At 31.6% G+C, this 18,313-nt stretch overlaps 1 protein-coding gene across 1 annotated transcript in view; it reads left to right on the plus strand.

The window, feature by feature from the left end:
- Positions 1–12,586, plus strand: part of LOC143071297 (uncharacterized) — a 41,823-nt gene extending 29,237 nt beyond the window's left edge. The window contains exons 18-22 of the mRNA XM_076245523.1: positions 15–85; positions 8,158–8,336; positions 9,711–9,846; positions 10,097–10,171; positions 12,422–12,586. Of these exons, the coding sequence (XP_076101638.1) occupies positions 15–85; positions 8,158–8,336; positions 9,711–9,846; positions 10,097–10,171; positions 12,422–12,437 (477 nt within the window). The 3' untranslated portion in view covers positions 12,438–12,586. The remainder of the gene's footprint in view (positions 1–14; positions 86–8,157; positions 8,337–9,710; positions 9,847–10,096; positions 10,172–12,421) is intronic.
- Positions 12,587–18,313: the final 5,727 nt, after the last annotated feature.

The raw sequence follows: 18,313 nt of genomic DNA on the forward strand, positions 1-18,313 counted from the left end.
GATTTATATTTCAGGTCCGCTGGGATTGTACTAATATTGGAGTTCATAAAATGGGACAGAATGGTTTATTTGAACTTCAGATAAGGTAAGTATAATGTTCACATAAAATATTAAAACAAAATAACAATATATTAAAAATGATTTTCAATTATGTATATTATGGAATCGGAAGTATCATTTTATGCCATATTGAACAGAGCAGTTAAGATAAATGTGAATGGGATTGGTGGGATAAACACTATATTAACCGAAAGTAATATTCTCCTGTCAACCTGATAAGAGAAGAATCTCTGGACATTCTGATAACCCTAAGACAAAATGCCATGAACGAAAGTAACAATTGAATATATACTGATAAGGCTTAATGAAACTATAATGACCCTTTTCACAGTGATATATAGATATAACTTCTGACAAAATATTGGTCATTTAAAAAACTTTATATTAGAAGGTTACCGATTTAACAAGATCCGTGCACGTTGTTTTTTCTCTCTAGGTACACTATTGATTTTGTTATCGATAAATTATTACATACCGAAAGATTCTTGCTATACAGCTATGCACCTTTACGGTTCTTAATTATGTCGATACTTTTTTATGCATTGCTCAAGATCTTATTTTTGGCGAAATGTTTATGACGACCTCGCACTACATGCATCTGATGTGTATTGTTTGATTATTTTTTTTTTTTTAATTTTTATTATTTTCAAGATTTACAACAAATACAACACATCAAACATACATACAGTAATATTAGCGATAGATTTGAATATATATTTATTTATGACAATAAACATTGTTGTAAATTAATTTTTCTATTTATATGGAAAAAAAAGAAGCAAGAAAATACAGAAGAAAATATAATTAGAGTTAAATGTTTATGTACCACTGTGTGGCACTTGAGAATATTAAAGAATTTTATAAAAAAAAAAAAAAAGAAAAAAAAGGAAGAGGTTAAAAAATATCCTGTAAGATTTTCAGTACATAATAAATTGTGCTATTAGATACAATAATATTTTATGTTAGTTTTGACAATAAATATAGATTGTAAAAACAAATGACAAATTGAATTATAAAAATAATACTTTAAATGCATTCCACACGGTATCAAAGTGTTTTTGTCTCTTATTTTTGACTGCCATTATTTTTTCTAAATTGTACATATACTTTAACTTTTCTTTAATGGCACTGACTGAAAGATCTTTTGAAAAACATCTACTGTTGTATATATATTGTTTCATGTATAGAAAAATCAAATTATATGGGTCACCTTTTCGAACTTTTGAAATATCTCCAAAAATAAAATTCAACTTATTCAATGGCAGGCTTACCCCACCAGATAAGAACCAATAATCTACATCTTGTAAAAAATTTTGGATAATCTCACAATTCCACAGAATATGTTCAACAGTTTCATCTTCTAGTTTACAAAAAGTACATAGAGGGTTATCGATAAGTTTGATTTTACATAAAAATTTATTTGTGGCAAGAATTCTATGGTTGATTCTGTACTGAAGCCACTGTAGTTTTGTATTGACAGTGACTGTAAAAGGTAGTTTGAATATATGTTTCCAAATGAGATCTTCACCTAATATTTCACTCCACTTCAGTTGTCCTGTTGGAGTCACCTTGTTACTTATGAGTATTTTGTACATATCTTTAGTACCTTTTCTACTTTTAAAAAAGACTTGTAAGCAAGCTGGAATAAATGGACAACATAACTTATATGAACCTTTTTTGTAATTGTTTGCTGCTTTTTTAATAGCAGAAATAACACTCATGTAATTCAGAAAATTTACATTGATATCATAACATTGCTGTAACAATTCTAATGAAATAAAGCATCCATGTTCATCTATTGCATCATTAACATATTGTAAACCATGATTAAACCATTGTTGATAAAAAACAGGTTTATTACCAATTCTGATCATATTGTTAAACCAAATAGGACTTGATAAAAAATATTCATAGTCCATATTTCTTTCTTTATCAGTAATCATTTCGCATGCTCTGAATACATCTTTCCAAAAACTGTTTTTGATATATAAACTAGTTTGTTTGATATACTGAACACCACAATTAAAAAGTTTATTTTTATCAATATCAGACATCAAAATACTTTGCCACTTATTATCTCTCTGAAAAATCCTTCTTATCCATGATGATTTTAGTGCCATGGTAAAACTATAAAGATCTATCATTTTTAATCCTCCCTCCAAATATTCTTTAATCAACATGTCCTTCTTCACTCTATGAATAGGAGAATTCCATACAAAAGAATAAAAAATGTCATTAATTTTTTGGAATACACTGTTTGAAGGATTAGGCAAAGACATAATAAGGTGGTTTAAAATAGGTAAAACAAGAGTTTTTATCACAGTTATTCTACCTATTACTGTAAGGTTTCTTTTTGACCATTGTTTTATTATGTTCTTAATCTGTATAATTTTATCATTATAGTTGATGTTGACAATATTGTCCAAGTCCACATCAAAATTTATCCCAAGTAGTTTAAAAGTTGTCTCCCCCCATGAAAGGTTAACTTTGGGACATAAAATTTCCTTGCTATACTTTTTACTTCCAAACCAAATTACTTGTGTTTTCTCAAAATTTATATTTAAACCAGATATTTTTGCAAACCATTCCAATTCAGATAAGGATTCATATAAAGATTTTTCACTACCATCTAAAATCAATGAAGTGTCATCGGCAAACTGTGACAACTTATGCTCAACTTGAGTTACTTCAATACCACTTATTTCCTTATTTCCTCTTATCTTTAGTGCAAGAATCTCAGCACAGAGGATGAAAAGATAAGGTGAAAGGGGATCACCTTGTCGGCAGCCTCGACCTATGTTAAAAAATTCAGAAAGGTTACCCCCTTGTATAACTGCAGACTTGATATTATTATAAAAAGCTTTTATCCAGTTGATAATTGATTCCCCAAAATTAAAGAACTCTAAAACATTTAGCAAAAAATCCCAAGAAATAGAATCAAAAGCCTTTTCGAAATCAATTAACAACAAGAGTCCAGGTATTTCGTGATCTTCTGTGTATTGCATGATATCATATAAAAGCCTTATATTTTCTCCTATGTACCTCCCACTGATAAAACCAGTCTGATCTAGATTAATAAGTTTGTCAAGGACAGTCTTAAATCTGTTTGCAATTACTGCTGACCCAATTTTATAGACAGTGTTTAAAAGTGAAATAGGACGCCAATTTTTCAAAAAATGACGTGGTTTATTTCCTTTTGGCAGGCAAGTAATAATTCCTTGCTTTTGTGTTACTGACAATTCTCCCTGTTCTGAACCATAATTTAAAGATTCAACCACAAAAAAATGGAGATCTTTCCAAAAAAATTAAAAAAATTCAGTAGAAAAGCCATCAGAGCCAGGAGTTTTATTATTTTTCATATTTTTTAATGCCTGTCCAGCCTCTTTGACTGTGATTTTACCCTCCAAGCTCTCCTTCTCACCATTAGAAAGTATTGGAACATTTACATTTTTAAGATCTTCTTTCAGATCAGCTACTGAACTTGAGTTATCTCTCTTCTTATATAAATTTTCATAGAAAAGTTTTACTTCTCTTAAAATTTTGTTCTGATCAGTAAGTATTTCCCCATTATCTCTTTCAATTTTTGGTATAATTTTACTCATAAAATTTTTTGACTCCAGTCCACAAAAATAATTTGTTGGTTTTTCACCTTCCTCTATCCATTGAACACGTGATCTGACTATTTTACCCTTTAATTTTTTAATACGTAATTGCTCAAGTTCAATTTTTTTGCTCTCAAGTTTAGTTATTGAAAGTTCGTCAACATTCTCCTCTAACTGTATAATTTCATTTCGTAAAGTTGTTTCCCTTTTTTCAGATTCCCTTTTTTTGTAACTGGAATAAGAAATACTTTTCCCCCTGATTTCCATTAATAAAGTTTCAAGAAAAAGTTGGTGATTAATTCTCATTTGAATATCTTCATTATCTATCTCATCAATATTGTCAAAATCATAAACTAGTGCACAATATTGTGCTTTGATTTCACTAATCTTTTGTTTAACTGTATTTATATATTCTATATCATAAAGTAAGGAGTTGTTGAACTTCCATAAACCTTTTCCTCTAATAAAAGGATTAAATTCCAGTTCAAGTAATACCATAGAATGATCTGAACGATAACTTGGATGTACTTCACAGTTTTTGAGACTATTTAACATATTATCTGTAAGAAGAAAAAAGTCCAATCTAGCCTGTTTAAATGGAGTTCTTTTTCTCCAAGTATACCTTTGGACATTGGGATAAAGCTCCCTAAATGGATCTATTAAACTTCTTTCTTCTATGATTCCTAAAATACTATCTCTAGCCTTAGGATTATTAGTATGTTTGTAGTTACAATAATCTATATAAGGGTTCTGTACAAGATTGAAGTCACCACAAATTATGTAACTTTCATTTTCAAAATCATCAACAATGCCCATTATATTATCAAAAAAATCAGGACTATCCATATTTGGTCCATATAAGCACACTAAAGTAATTTTTTGATTTTCTACAAAAATTTCTAAAATCAAATAGTTACCATTTATATCTTTTTTTTCTTTTAACACTTTGAACTCAAAATTATTGTTGAATAATATAGCAACTCCTCTAGAATTGGAACTGACAGAAGAAAAATAACTTTCATATCCCCACATAGATCTAATACTATTTTCTAAATCGCTTGTAAAATGTGTATCCTGGATACAGTAAATATTACATGCTTTTAACTTCAGCATATTAAAGACATCTTTTCTTTTAACTTTATCTCTGAGTCCCTGACAATTAACAGATAGAATTTTTAAAGAACCCATATTTGTAATAACTTTGTATCAATATACAACATAAAATATTTTTCAAAAACAGCACAACATTGCTGACAGTAACAGGATATATAGATATCAAACATGATAATTAGCAGAAATTGAAGACAGTAAATTTGAAGAAATTGTAATGAAAAAAGATTAAAAACATATGTAAATGATTCAATATGGCAACACAAAAGTATCATTCTATACTTTTTATGTCAAAATTTATAGTATTGCAGAATTTATATTTTACAACTAATTTTGCCAACCTAATGTTTGAACAATAATTTAGTAGTATTTATATATATATATATATATAGTTTGTTTTCAAATTTCTATGTTAGTATATATATCTTATTCAAAAATTATCAATTTATAAAGTCAAGTGTTCATTTTCTTTCCTGCAGTCTTCTTCGAACGTCATCAAAAAGTCTATATTTCAGTTGCAGTCCATCTTCAGTTCTTCCAAACACCCCACAATTATAATACCACACTGATTCAAAGCATTCCATGTCTCTAAGTTTGGTAATCAGTTGCATATTTCTCCTTGTGACGTCATCAGAGAATCGTACCTTGTCCTTCAAGTCTTTTCTAACTCTCATTATGCTCCTTTTAACGTCACTATTGAAAAGTCTAACAATGACAGGGTTGGGCCCAGGTTGATTGGAGGGCAAGCGATGGATAGCGACTACATCTCTCTCTTGTAACTGCACATTGAGATCTCTCCTTACTTTCTGAATGAAATCAAATCTCAAGTCTTGTTTTTCATGTCTTGGAAAATTCATAACTTTGATATTATTTTTCCTTGAGTATTGTTCGTTGTAATTTGCACTTACAATTGCTTCTTGTGTATAATTAACAGTGTCTTTTAAAATTTTCTTTTCATTGATGACTGTTTCTCTTACTTGATTAATTTGTTTTCTAAGGTCTTCATTTTCAACAGACAAAGCTTCAATTTTTTCTTGCATTTCTTTTTCTACCTGTGCTACCCTACAATTGATCTTCTTGTCCATGGTAGACTCAAATCTTTGGAAAAGTTTATTTACAATTGTAGTAACTATTATCTCCAAATCATGTGTTCTAACTAGATCTTTTGTAAACATATCAAAATCATCTTTCTTTGTTACACCCTTAAGGTTCAATTTAATCTCATCAAGGTCTTTTTGTAAATTAGTTAAACCACTTAACTCCATACTGTTATCGGACTCACTTGAAAGTTCTGAATGAGTTCTTTTTGGGAGTTTAGGATTCTTTTGTGAATCCAAATCTTTTCTAGCTGAAAACAATGTCTGAACTGTATTTGTAGATTTTTTACCTTGTGGTTTAACTCCAGTTTTGTCACCTTGTGAAGAACTCCCTAAAGGCATTTTGTAGTAAATGGTCAAAACTGCTCACAATCAAAAATCAATATCTCCACATTAAATTTCAGGTATACAAATCTTTAAAAGTCAATATCTGGTTATTCCTTTAAAATTATCCACAAAAATATATATCTTTAGAATCCTCATTAAATTCCACAACTTTTGAACATAATCTTCTTTTATGGCAATCACAATAAATAACAATAATCTGCAAAAACTGAGGAGCTGTTTTTCAAGGTGTTGACAGCTCAGCGGCCATATTGAATGGGATTGGTGGGATAAACACTATATTAACCGAAAGTAATATTCTCCTGTCAACCTGATAAGAGAAGAATCTCTGGACATTCTGATAACCCTAAGACAAAATGCCATGAACGAAAGTAACAATTGAATATATACTGATAAGGCTTAATGAAACTATAATGACCCTTTTCACAGTGATATATAGATATAACTTCTGACAAAATATTGGTCATTTAAAAAACTTTATATTAGAAGGTTACCGATTTAACAAGATCCGTGCACGTTGTTTTTTCTCTCTAGGTACACTATTGATTTTGTTATCGATAAATTATTACATACCGAAAGATTCTTGCTATACAGCTATGCACCTTTACGGTTCTTAATTATGTCGATACTTTTTTATGCATTGCTCAAGATCTTATTTTTGGCGAAATGTTTATGACGACCTCGCACTACATGCATCTGATGTGTATTGTTTGATTATTTAGTCTTAAATTTTATAAGAAGTGTTGTTTGTCTATGACTGTAGGTACTTTCAGATCAAAAGTTGTGTCTATTGTCTTTTCATTATTTGTTTTTATTATGCTTTGTGTCGATATGATAGGTCAGCCTTTTGTTTTTACTGATTTTCATTGTTTGTTATGTTATGCTATTCCAATACCCGTCAATTCTTTACGTAAATGTTCCAATTCAGTGGTTTTCATTTGATGCTGTATATGATACTTGGTTTCGTTTATTATATTTCATATAAATAAAGTCGTTATTTCCCTTTGACAATTTCATGTCAAGGCCTCTTATAACTTGCTATGCGATAAGGGTTTCCCTTATTGTTGAAGGAAGTACGGTTAACTTTGATTACAAACTTCTACGTCATTTGGTCTCTTCGGGAAAGTGTTCGCTATGGCAATCATATATTGTCGTTTTATATTTATATGATTATATCGATTCTTTATATGTTGTACTGCTATACCACTGTCCTAAGTTAGGGGGAGGGTTGGGATCCCGCTAACATGTTTAACCCCGCCACATTATTTATGTATGTGCCTGTCCCGAGTCAGGAGCCTGTAATTCAGTGGTTGCCGTTTGTTTATGTGTTACATATTTGTTTTTCGTTCATTTTTTTTATATAAATAAGGCCGTTAGTTTTCTCGTTTGAATTGTTTTACATTGTCTAATCGGGGCCTTTTATAGCTGACTATGCGGTATGGGCTTTGCTCATTGTTGCAGGCCGTACGGTGACCTATAGTTGTTAATGTCTGTGTCATTTTGGTCTCTTGTGGACAGTTATCTCATTGGCAATCATACTACATCTTCTTTTTTTATATTCATTAATTAGTATATGAAAGTTGTGAAGTTAAAAGTAATGTAGGAGTTATTATTTTCATTCATTGAAAGAATAATTTTATTTTTGATCATGTATAGTGACGACCCCTTTACCCCAGCGAATCAATAAATGTGTTGTAGATAGATGTTTTTGTGTTCTGTTAAATTGTTCCTTTTAAAATTGTTACACGATGGTTAGCGCTATAAAATCAGGTTTAATCCACCATTTTCTACATTGGAAAATGCCTGTACCAAGTCAGGAATAAGACAGTTCTTGCCCATGTGTTTTTGATGTGTTTTGTTATTTGATTTTGCCATGTGATTATGGACTTTCCGATTAGATTTTCCTCTTAGTTCAGTATTTTTGTGATTTTACTTTTTACTAGTAACTCGGACCAAACACCTGATTTTTCTGTATACAAAAATAAAGATAGCAGTGACAGAAATTTATATAACAAACAAACTATTGATTATCAGTCAACGGATACAGTTAAGAGGGACGACAAGGATATAACGGTGAAGGAATATTTCGATGAATATGTACTGCCTGTTCACTCCAAAAAAGGTTAGTATATTAAAACTAGGAAATTTGTTCTTTTTTAGTGTATTGATAATTCTTTTTCTTGATTAATCCTTATCATCTATAAATAAAACATCCAAAGTTTGGAATAAACAAATGATTATGTTTTGAGAGCACAAAATGGACTAAAACTGACAACCTAAAATAATGTCTGGAAGTTTACAGAAAAAAAAAAACTCATTTCCTAAACGCCAATATTGAAACCATTTCTACTAGGTATGTATTTGTTTGTAAAACAACTACTTTTTTTAAAGTTAAGTGAACTATTACAAAAATATTTCATCACAATTTGTTTGTAAAACAACTACTTTTTTTAAAGTTAAGTCAACTATTACAAAAATATTTCATCACAGTTCTACCGAACTCCATGGAAAATTGAAAACGGAAATTCTTTATTTTCAAATGAAAAAATCTTAAAGTGAAACAAATCAAGCGAATGGAAAAAACCCTGTCACATTCCTAACTTGTAATAGGCATTTTCTTATATAGAAAACGGTGGATTATACCTGGTTTTATGGCTAATTAAACTTCCTACTTGTATGACAGTTTCATAAAATTTCATTTTATTGACAACAATTTGTAAACAAAAACACCCAGTCATAACAGGTTTAAAAATGTCAAAAATAAGGGTACAGAAGTCAACATTGTCGTATAATCTTAAACACTTTAAAAACAAACAAATATGTCAATAAAGAAAAACAAAAAGGCATGAAGACAAAGCACATCAGCAAACTAGAATAACAAGAATAAAATAAAATGACCATAAAACATTAATGCACTGGCGCTGTAGTACAAGAACCGAGCCACGTGAAAAGGATATTACCAAAAATGGACCAAACAGTAAAGGTCAATTATTTACACAGAACAACATCTGTAACTTGAATATATACTTGTATTATTTGTGAAGTTGATACGGAATATTTATCAACAAGGCTTTGGTTACTTCAGATAAATTTTTTTAGAAAAAGGACGAGACGTTCTTTAACATAACCAAACTTTCTGCTGAGACACTGGTGACATTTTATAAAGTCTGAGTTGAGAACCCATTTTACATTTATTCACAAGGAGTCAAATGTTTCAGATGTTATATGTTATATACCCTTGTTCTCTTGTGAATTCTCTTATAACCTTTGTTCTTCATTAAATTATCAGATAATCGTCGTTCTCTTTTGAATTATCTGATTCAAAACAAAAAAAGTATAGCAAAAATAACAAAATCCAAGACAAGTTCAAAAATGGGAAGTCCATATGCACTGACCAAATTAAACGCTATCAATATACTATATCAATCATAAAACAGAATTAACCAGATATATCGATGATACAGAGAAACTTTGCTCACATTTTTTCCTCTTACAGTTAGTTCTATCTGGGAATATGAAGACGAAAAAGAAAATGTATGGATTAAGTACGAAGATGACATTAATATAAGAATTGAGAGAGCTTACATACGTAAACCAACTGGAAAAACTATTGTGAAATACAACAAAGGAACGTATGTTGTTTTGCATTTCTTGTTATTGAGTTTACGTTAGATATTTGAGATAATCTATTCATTTCTTTATTCATCATAACCTATTGGCTGCAAAATTAAAAGTAGGATTTTAATGATGTCATATAACTTGCATAGAATAATTGAATTAAATACAACACCAACAGTTAAATGCAGAAAAAGTAACTTTTTCTTGGCTAATTTGCTATCCTATTTTGCATTTCAATGTATCATTAAAAAATTGTTATTTCAGATATATTGTTTGCTTTACAAAAATGACTCAACTAAATACTTCTTCTGGCCAGGAAGTAAGGGTGCGACGAAACAAGTGAGTGCAATACATATAACTTTGTCAGAGAAAACGAAAGATCCAAGGGTATACTTATCAAACTCATAAATCTTAGTTAAATTGACAGCATCATGGTGAACAATCGAAATAAGCAAAAGATAAACGACGGTCCACACACACAAAATAGATAACTGAGAAACATACACAACATCAAATAACTGGGTGATATCGGTGTGTTACAGGGAAAGGTTAGCAGATTCTGCACCACATGTGGTGCTGCTGGAACATCACTACGCAGAAATAGAAAGTTTACAATTGTGAAAATGGAATCAGTTCTTTTTCGTAAAGTTTTGTTCTCAACCGACCCTCATAATCAATTTCTAGACGTAAATGAAGATATAACTGTATTCCTGTATTTCAAGTTCGATGAGGAAATAGATGCATTTAACAAAGTCACCAAACCTAATTTGAGAATTGAAATGGGGAATATGTCAAAGAAACAACAACCTGACCAAAGAGCAGATAATAGCCGAAGGCAGCCAATAGGTCTTCAATGCAGCGAGAAGACCCAACACCAAGAGATGGTCCTTATGTGCACTACTTAAGTGACAATGGACGTCACACTTATCTCTTAAACATATAAATGAACTAAAATTAAAAAAACATACAAATCTAACATAGGCCAGAGGCTTCTGTCTCGGGACAGACGCAAAAATGCGGCGGGGTTTAACATGGTTCGTGAGATCTGAACCCTCTGCCTAATATCTCGCCAACGTAAAATAAAAACACACACAGCAATACGCACAGTTAAACTCAGTTTAAAGGAAGTGCGAGTCCTATGTCAGAATAAATAACAAAAGAAACTTAGTAAAATGAAAATGATACATAAATTAACAAAGGACTACAAGCAGTTACTGACATACCAGCTTTAGACGTCAATTGAACAGATTAAAATATTATGTCTTCATTATATGAAAATTAAGCACAATCCCAGCCGTTAGAGGTTTAGTATCATACTATCATAAAATATATGAGAAAGACATAACCCGTATCATGTCAACAACTGGTTTTATAATAAATGTGTTTATGGTCGATGCAAAATACATATGAGGGAATCAATATTTATACCAAATTATGCCATCCGTAATGAAATGACAAAAATATTGTTACTATATCCTTTCCAAATAATATAAAAAAAGAAGATGTGGTATGATTGCCAATGAGACAACTCTCCATAAGCGACCAAATTGACACAGAAATAAACCACAATAGGTCATCATACGGCCTTCAACAATGAGCAAAGCCCATGCCGCATAGTCAGCTATAAAAGGCCCCGAAATGACAATGTAAAACAATTCAAACGAGAAAACTAACAGCCTTACTTATATAAAAAAAAATATGAAAAAAATGGATGTGATGTGAAATACCTGAACGTATAAGATGTCTACATCTTGATTTATATTTACGAATCATTTCCTTGTACTGATGATAAAATCTAGTGAATGTTTTGACTAGTTTGTGATTTCGGAAACCAGAGTGTAATAATTTTTCAGTAATAAAGAGATTTCTTTCGTTAAAATCAAATACGTTGTAAACTTGCATTATTGAGTAACAGGAAATTATCTATATATCGTAACGTGAAGTTAAAATATATTGGTTGCTCCTGTATGAAATGTGATTCATATGAATAAGGAAAAAAGATGAGAATGAATTTCCTATTGATTCTATGATTCTTTGATGCTTGTTAGGGTTTGGCTTTGCTTTTGGTACTTTTATATTAACTTATCGCCGTTAGTATTTGGTTTTGAATTATGTTGGTCACGGACATCAGTGAAGAGGCAATATGTGTCGACGTAGGCTTTTGCTTTATTAAAATTGTTACCGTTAATGTTATTATACAGTTAAAGTCTCTTAAATGAAATGAAAACTAGAAAGAAAATGTGTACACCATAAAAAGAACAACGCGTCTTGTTTATATAGATATTTTCCACTACAAGGTTCTTCTAAAGAACTTCTATGAGGGTAAACATTATATATTATTGTAGGAGTCTAACAATTATTAAGACTTGTTTCCTACGAATGAGACGTTTCTCCCATTACAATTGGAAGGATAATAGAGAAACTGAAGAAAACTTAAAAATATGTTTGTATAATAATTCCCTTATATTAATGAAGAAATATTGATTTTAATACTGTCATATAAGTTGTTTTAATCATTATTAAAAAAGACTTACAATCACCTGTTTAATAACAATGAGTTCATGAATGATGCTTTGTTTACTTTAATAGATTGAGTGCCAATTAAGATGTCAACATGAAACAATTCAGAAACCACTCTATTTTGGAGTTGGACAAGGTTTACCAAACATCTTTTTACGATCCATAGACATAGATGTGTAGGACATAGTGCAATATTATTGATAAGGCATTGAAAATAAATTCTTGTAACAGAAATGTTTTTGTCATTTTCTTCTTTTGAAAGCTACAAAATAAAATGGTCCAGTTGATTCTAGACCTGGCAAGCAAGTGTAAATACAGTGTCAAACTACTTCTTAACTTGCATTGCAAATTCTTTATATTACATGACACCGTTATCAATTTAAAAAAAAAATGAAAATTAACATACCACATTGTCAAAGTGTTTGAGTACAACTACTGTCAAGTCTATCTTTTCCTTTATATCAAGTTTGTTGTTCGATATTGACACATAGCTGATAATCTCTTTCTTTAATCTGTTTATTCAAAATAGTCACAACGAACGACATACTCTTTGTAGTACTTATTTAATTTTAATTAATTTAGTGTTGTTTAAAGCCTGATGTTTTTACTGTACGGTTTGTTGCCTGAAAAGAATCAAATATAAGTGAAAATAACTCATTATTGATTTCATGCATCCGAAACGCCTTTCTAGATTTACTTTCATTAGCAACGCTCATTCTCAAACATATGAGAGCAAAGGTAATGATGTGGTTTGATGGTTGATTGCGGCAGTGAGATAAAAATTCACCAGACCAAAGGATGCCAGTATGTTAACAACGCCCTTCAACGCTATAGTTAAATTAAGATCTAAACATATCAGAGGAAAACCTTGTATCAAAAGTCATACAATCGCTTTAGACCTAAACTTTACGTAAATCATATCAATTACACAATAATATTTCACTAGTTCATTCAAATCTACTTTCCATAGTTTCTGGGCACAGCGATCTTGAAGTTGTGAAAATGTGATAATTTTAACTTCCGACATATTGTTACCTTATTTCCAATTTTTGGCATCCAAGAACCTACGAATTATATTTATTAATAAGACCAAGATTTCACTGGATTGCTCTTAAAAGATATTACGAATGCATTAAACAAACAAGTTTGGTTACAAATAAAACGATATCAAAACCTTATTAGCGGAGATAACACGTACAAAGTGTTCGGACCAGGAAATATTTTCCAAAGCGTAATAGCTGTTCGAATCCTGCACAAGATTGCTTATTGACAGTACAATAAAAAGAAAAAGACACGCAGTTTGGCTTCTTATTTTACCCACCAGTTCTTAAGTTTGTGGTACGTTTATCTCCGTCTATACGTTACGCTTGTACATTTACAAACTGTAAGGACTGTATTTAGAATGATTGAAGTGCTCCTAACAGAAACACTGCTACGACAATAATGATGAAGAAAGACTGGAATCGACACTTAAAACTTTCATTTCATTCATAAGAGGGAGGTTTGGCATGCCACAAAACCAGGTTCACCCACCATTTTTTCCTTTAAAAATGTCCTGTACCATGTCAGGAATATGGCCATTGTTATATTATAGTTCGTTTCTGTGTGTGTTACATTTTAACGTTGCGTCGTTTGTTTTCTCTTATTTTTGAGTGTAAATTCACATTGCGATAAGACGTGTCACGGTACTTGTCTATCCCAAATTCATGTATTTGGTTTTGATGTTATATTTGTTATTCTCGTGTGATTTTGTCTGATGCTTGGTCCGTTTCTGTGTGTGTTACATTGTAGTGTTGTGTCGTTGTTCTCCTCTTATATTTAATGCGTTTCCCTCAGTTTTAGTTTGTTACCCCGATTTTGTTTTTTGTCCATGGATTTATGAGTTTGAACAGCGGTATACTACTGTTGCCTTTATTTACTACGCATCTAAATAGAAATCATCTGTCTTGGTAAAAAAGAACATTTGAATGAATATATAAGAAGATATTGCAAACTGAAAAAGCGTTGAACCCCCTATCAAATTGCTAAAGCCATTTATGCCATTGGTATATTAGAAATTCATGTCAACAAAATTTAACGTCGCTCCAATGGTTTAAATCTTACTAAGAGGGCATGAAGAATTATTAAAGAAGTCGCAAATGTGGTATTTGCGGTTTTAAACTGGCCTCAAAGATTGCATTTTTAAGTTACGAAAACAGTTGTGTTCAAAGAGAAATTTAAAACTAAAAGATCAAAGAAAAATAATTTATTATTTTGGAAATAATTGTCAAAAGGATTCGATAATAATATTGTTCCTTTTTTTGCACATTTCATAACAACGTATTGTAATGTAGTATTCTTTCATGAACAAAACAAATCATGATTAGGCTGTTGCCTTATTACAAAATGGCATTTATCAGTTTTGTTAGTTTTTTTTTGGTTTTTTTTTTTATAAAAGAGGTGATTCATCTTTTTTTATTTTATTAAATTTTACCAAATATTTTGAATAAAATTCATTGAGTTAAATGATTTTAATGTAGGTATCTGTAATAGTAAGGCGGCTTTGTGAAAAATTGTGCACATCCTGCTACAAGCATGAAATTTGGAATAGACCTTCCTCAACTATTTCTCTTTAATTTAAGATAGGGAGGCATTTGAAAAAAAATGTCTCACTTACGGTAAAATCCAAAATGGCGGACATCATACTTAAATTAGCCCAATATATAAGGCTAGTATGTGAAAAAGTGTTATTAACATGCTACTATCATAATATTTGGTACAAACCTTTGTTATGTACTACTTTTCGATATATGATATAGATTAGATGTAATTAAAACCCTTCTTCCGGTAAAATCCAACATGGTGGACATTGTACTAAAATAAGATTATGTTTAGGGAGGGTAATTGAGATGTGTTTTAAAGTATTGCTACTATCATTATATTGTGCAGGAACCTTTCTTTGTTGCTTCTCATGAATACAATGTATAAGACATATGTCTTTAAAAACCTTACTTCCGGTGATATCCAATATGGCGGACATAGAAATATTGATATTTTTTCATTTTAATATTCAACTTTTTTAGAATAAATAAAATAGTTTTTTTTTAAGCTGGTCATTAAACTTTTGGCTTTAAGTCATCCTCAAAATCACAAATTCTATTCAGTTTTATATGTTTAAATACAAAGTTAACACTTCCGGTAAAAAAACCCAATATGGCGTAACTTACAAAGATGAGTCCTCAACCCATATCTTCGATGTAGAGTTTTGGATAGATTGATTAAAACAAAATAAAATCACTAAAGTTCTTAAACATCTTTAGAATGACTTATTTATGATCGCAAATACATGTTTATTCACAATCGGAGACCTTATTTTCCAAATTTCCAAATATCGTGGTATTGTTTCTTAAATCTATAATGTACAAACTCCTGATAAGATGGCCTCACAAAGAGTTGTCCAAAAGGGTTCCCATGGATCATATTTTTCCCTTCGCCATTCATAAGCGATGGACCAGTTAGCTAGTTACTCATTCGCATCCGCCATGGTATATTGCACGTTTTTCTTGCTGAAAAAGACTAGACCGAGTCGTGGTAATAGCCTCAATAGGTATTTTCCTCTTCCAAAAACACATTTTTCTTGCTTCGTTAACCCAATCTGATAAGTTTTTTCAATCTTACATCAAAAGACGTATCGTTCTATCATTGACATTGTCAAATCCATATCTTGTGATGTTGGCTGATCAATCATCATTCTAAATGTCACATCTTTAAACACCATCCATGTCACCAACACAGTTCCTTTTCCAGCAAACGTGCAATCTCTCATTGCCTAGTGTATTTGAAAGATCATGATTAGATATGTTTGTCTGCCCCTATGTCACCGAAAAGCAAACAGCAATGAAAGCAACATCAGTATCGACTATTCGAGTCATGACGCAGTTAAGTCAGTGTTTCACTGCATCAGCCACATGAATCTTGATTCACGAGAACATGATGCTAAGCTAGAAACATCTTCATGTGGTGGATAACACAGAACATCCTGAGCAATTATTGCTACAACTACCTTTTCCTTAACATCTATTGAACAAGCTGTTGCGAATGAAAACTTTAAAGTTCTTTCTTATTGTCGTCATCTTGTTTTGACTCTGGGTTCGTCTGTGTATTCCCTTTCCCCTAAATGTAGCTCTTGCTTCTTATAACAAATGCTCAGGATATTCTATCTTATCTACCTCGAGATGTATTTCAGGTTTATCACCATGCTCACATTAAGAGGCTGACAATAGAGTCATGGTGCATGTGTCTGAAGCAATGAAACACGAAATTGCACGAGTCATGATTCGAAGAGTCGTTACTGATGATGCTGTCATTACAGTTTCGCTATTCCGTGACAGGGTAGACGAACTATGGACTATGTTTGGGAGGGCAAAAAGCTTTGGATAAATACATATCACTGACCTTTTAATGCACCTGGCAATGAGTGATTACACACACTTATTGTGATCCATGTCTTTACCAGTTGTTATATGGTTATCTGATTGCTTGAAAAGGAAAAAAAAAAACGGCGTGGGAGACATTGATGGCATTTGAAGATGTGACTTAAACATAAGGAATGATGATTGATCAGTCTTAATCACAATGGTTTAACTTTAAGATCACACAAACTTATCAGACGGGCTTAACATGGTTAAGGAATCAAGAAAATAACTATTTGCGCAAAAGGGAGGACTAATTGAGGGTATTCCCTCAACTTGGTTTAGTTTTTTCAATCATGTAAAACGTGCAATATACTAAGGCAGGTGTTTAGGGGGACGAGCTTGGAATTGGCTTATATGCTACCCAGTTCAGGCGCGAATGGATGATGAAGGGACAAAGAGGACAACTTTTAAGTAACTCTTTCTAAGGCCTCATCATTTTCTCAGAAGCTTGTGCATTGTGGATGTACTGGGGAATGCGGTTCGATGTAAAAAAGTGCTACATCCTAAGCATCAGAAACAAAAGCCATAAAATCTACAGTTTAATGGATACATACTACCACAAGTCAAGCATAACCCGTAACTAGGCCTACAATTTTCGGAAGACCTCAAATGAACCACCAAAATATTAAACGTGGCAAGGAAAGCAAATTCAGCACTAGGCTTTCAAAGAAGAAACTTGAAATACTGCCCACAAGATTGCAAAAAAAACCCAGCTTACATCTCGCTCGTTGATCATGGAATGTGGAGCCAAAGTGTAGGATCCCTACACGGTAACAAAATGAATAAGCTAGAAAGTATACAACGTCAAGCGGCAAGATTTATCACCATATATTACAAGTCAAGAGACGACAGGTGTGTCTTCAATATGCTTTCCCAACTGGAACTACAAGACCTCAAGACAATTGCAAGACGAACAAGCTAGAAGTTGATATTTATATACAAAGTGGTTTATGGACTGATTCCCGCTATTGAACCAGACAAATTTCTCAAAAACGCACGTTCTTAGAGAAACATAACTGCCAAGAAGTTCGAAGACTACCACGCAACAAATATTGTGGAAAAGCAAGTAAAGAATTACCCTTAGTGTTTTGACATTCCACTAAGCAAAACACCACAATACTCAAACTCTTTTTTTGTTAAGACAGTGATCGCGTCGAATCAGCTAGATGACACTAGTGCGCGCATCAAGCATAGAGAGCGTCAAATATGCTCTTACGCCTAGTCAATAATTCGGCGGCGCTCGTTTTATTAAAGCCAGAATTGGTATCGACAACCTATTCATACAGATATAGATGCAGAGGATGTCACGGTCGTTGTTCATGTGGAAAATTGGGTCTCCCGTGCACTGCTTTGTTTGCATGTGGTGGTGACTGTGAATGAACATGAATTTTTAGCCAAATAGTAGTACAAAATGTAATTTGAAAAATGTATTACTACATTTTTACTTCAGTAATTTTATTTTGTTTGAACCAATCTATCTAAAACTAAGAATCAAAGATATGAATTG

The sequence above is a fragment of the Mytilus galloprovincialis genome, chromosome 4, assembly GCF_965363235.1.
Source record: "Mytilus galloprovincialis chromosome 4, xbMytGall1.hap1.1, whole genome shotgun sequence".
Taxonomy (NCBI): Eukaryota; Metazoa; Mollusca; class Bivalvia; order Mytilida; family Mytilidae; genus Mytilus; species Mytilus galloprovincialis.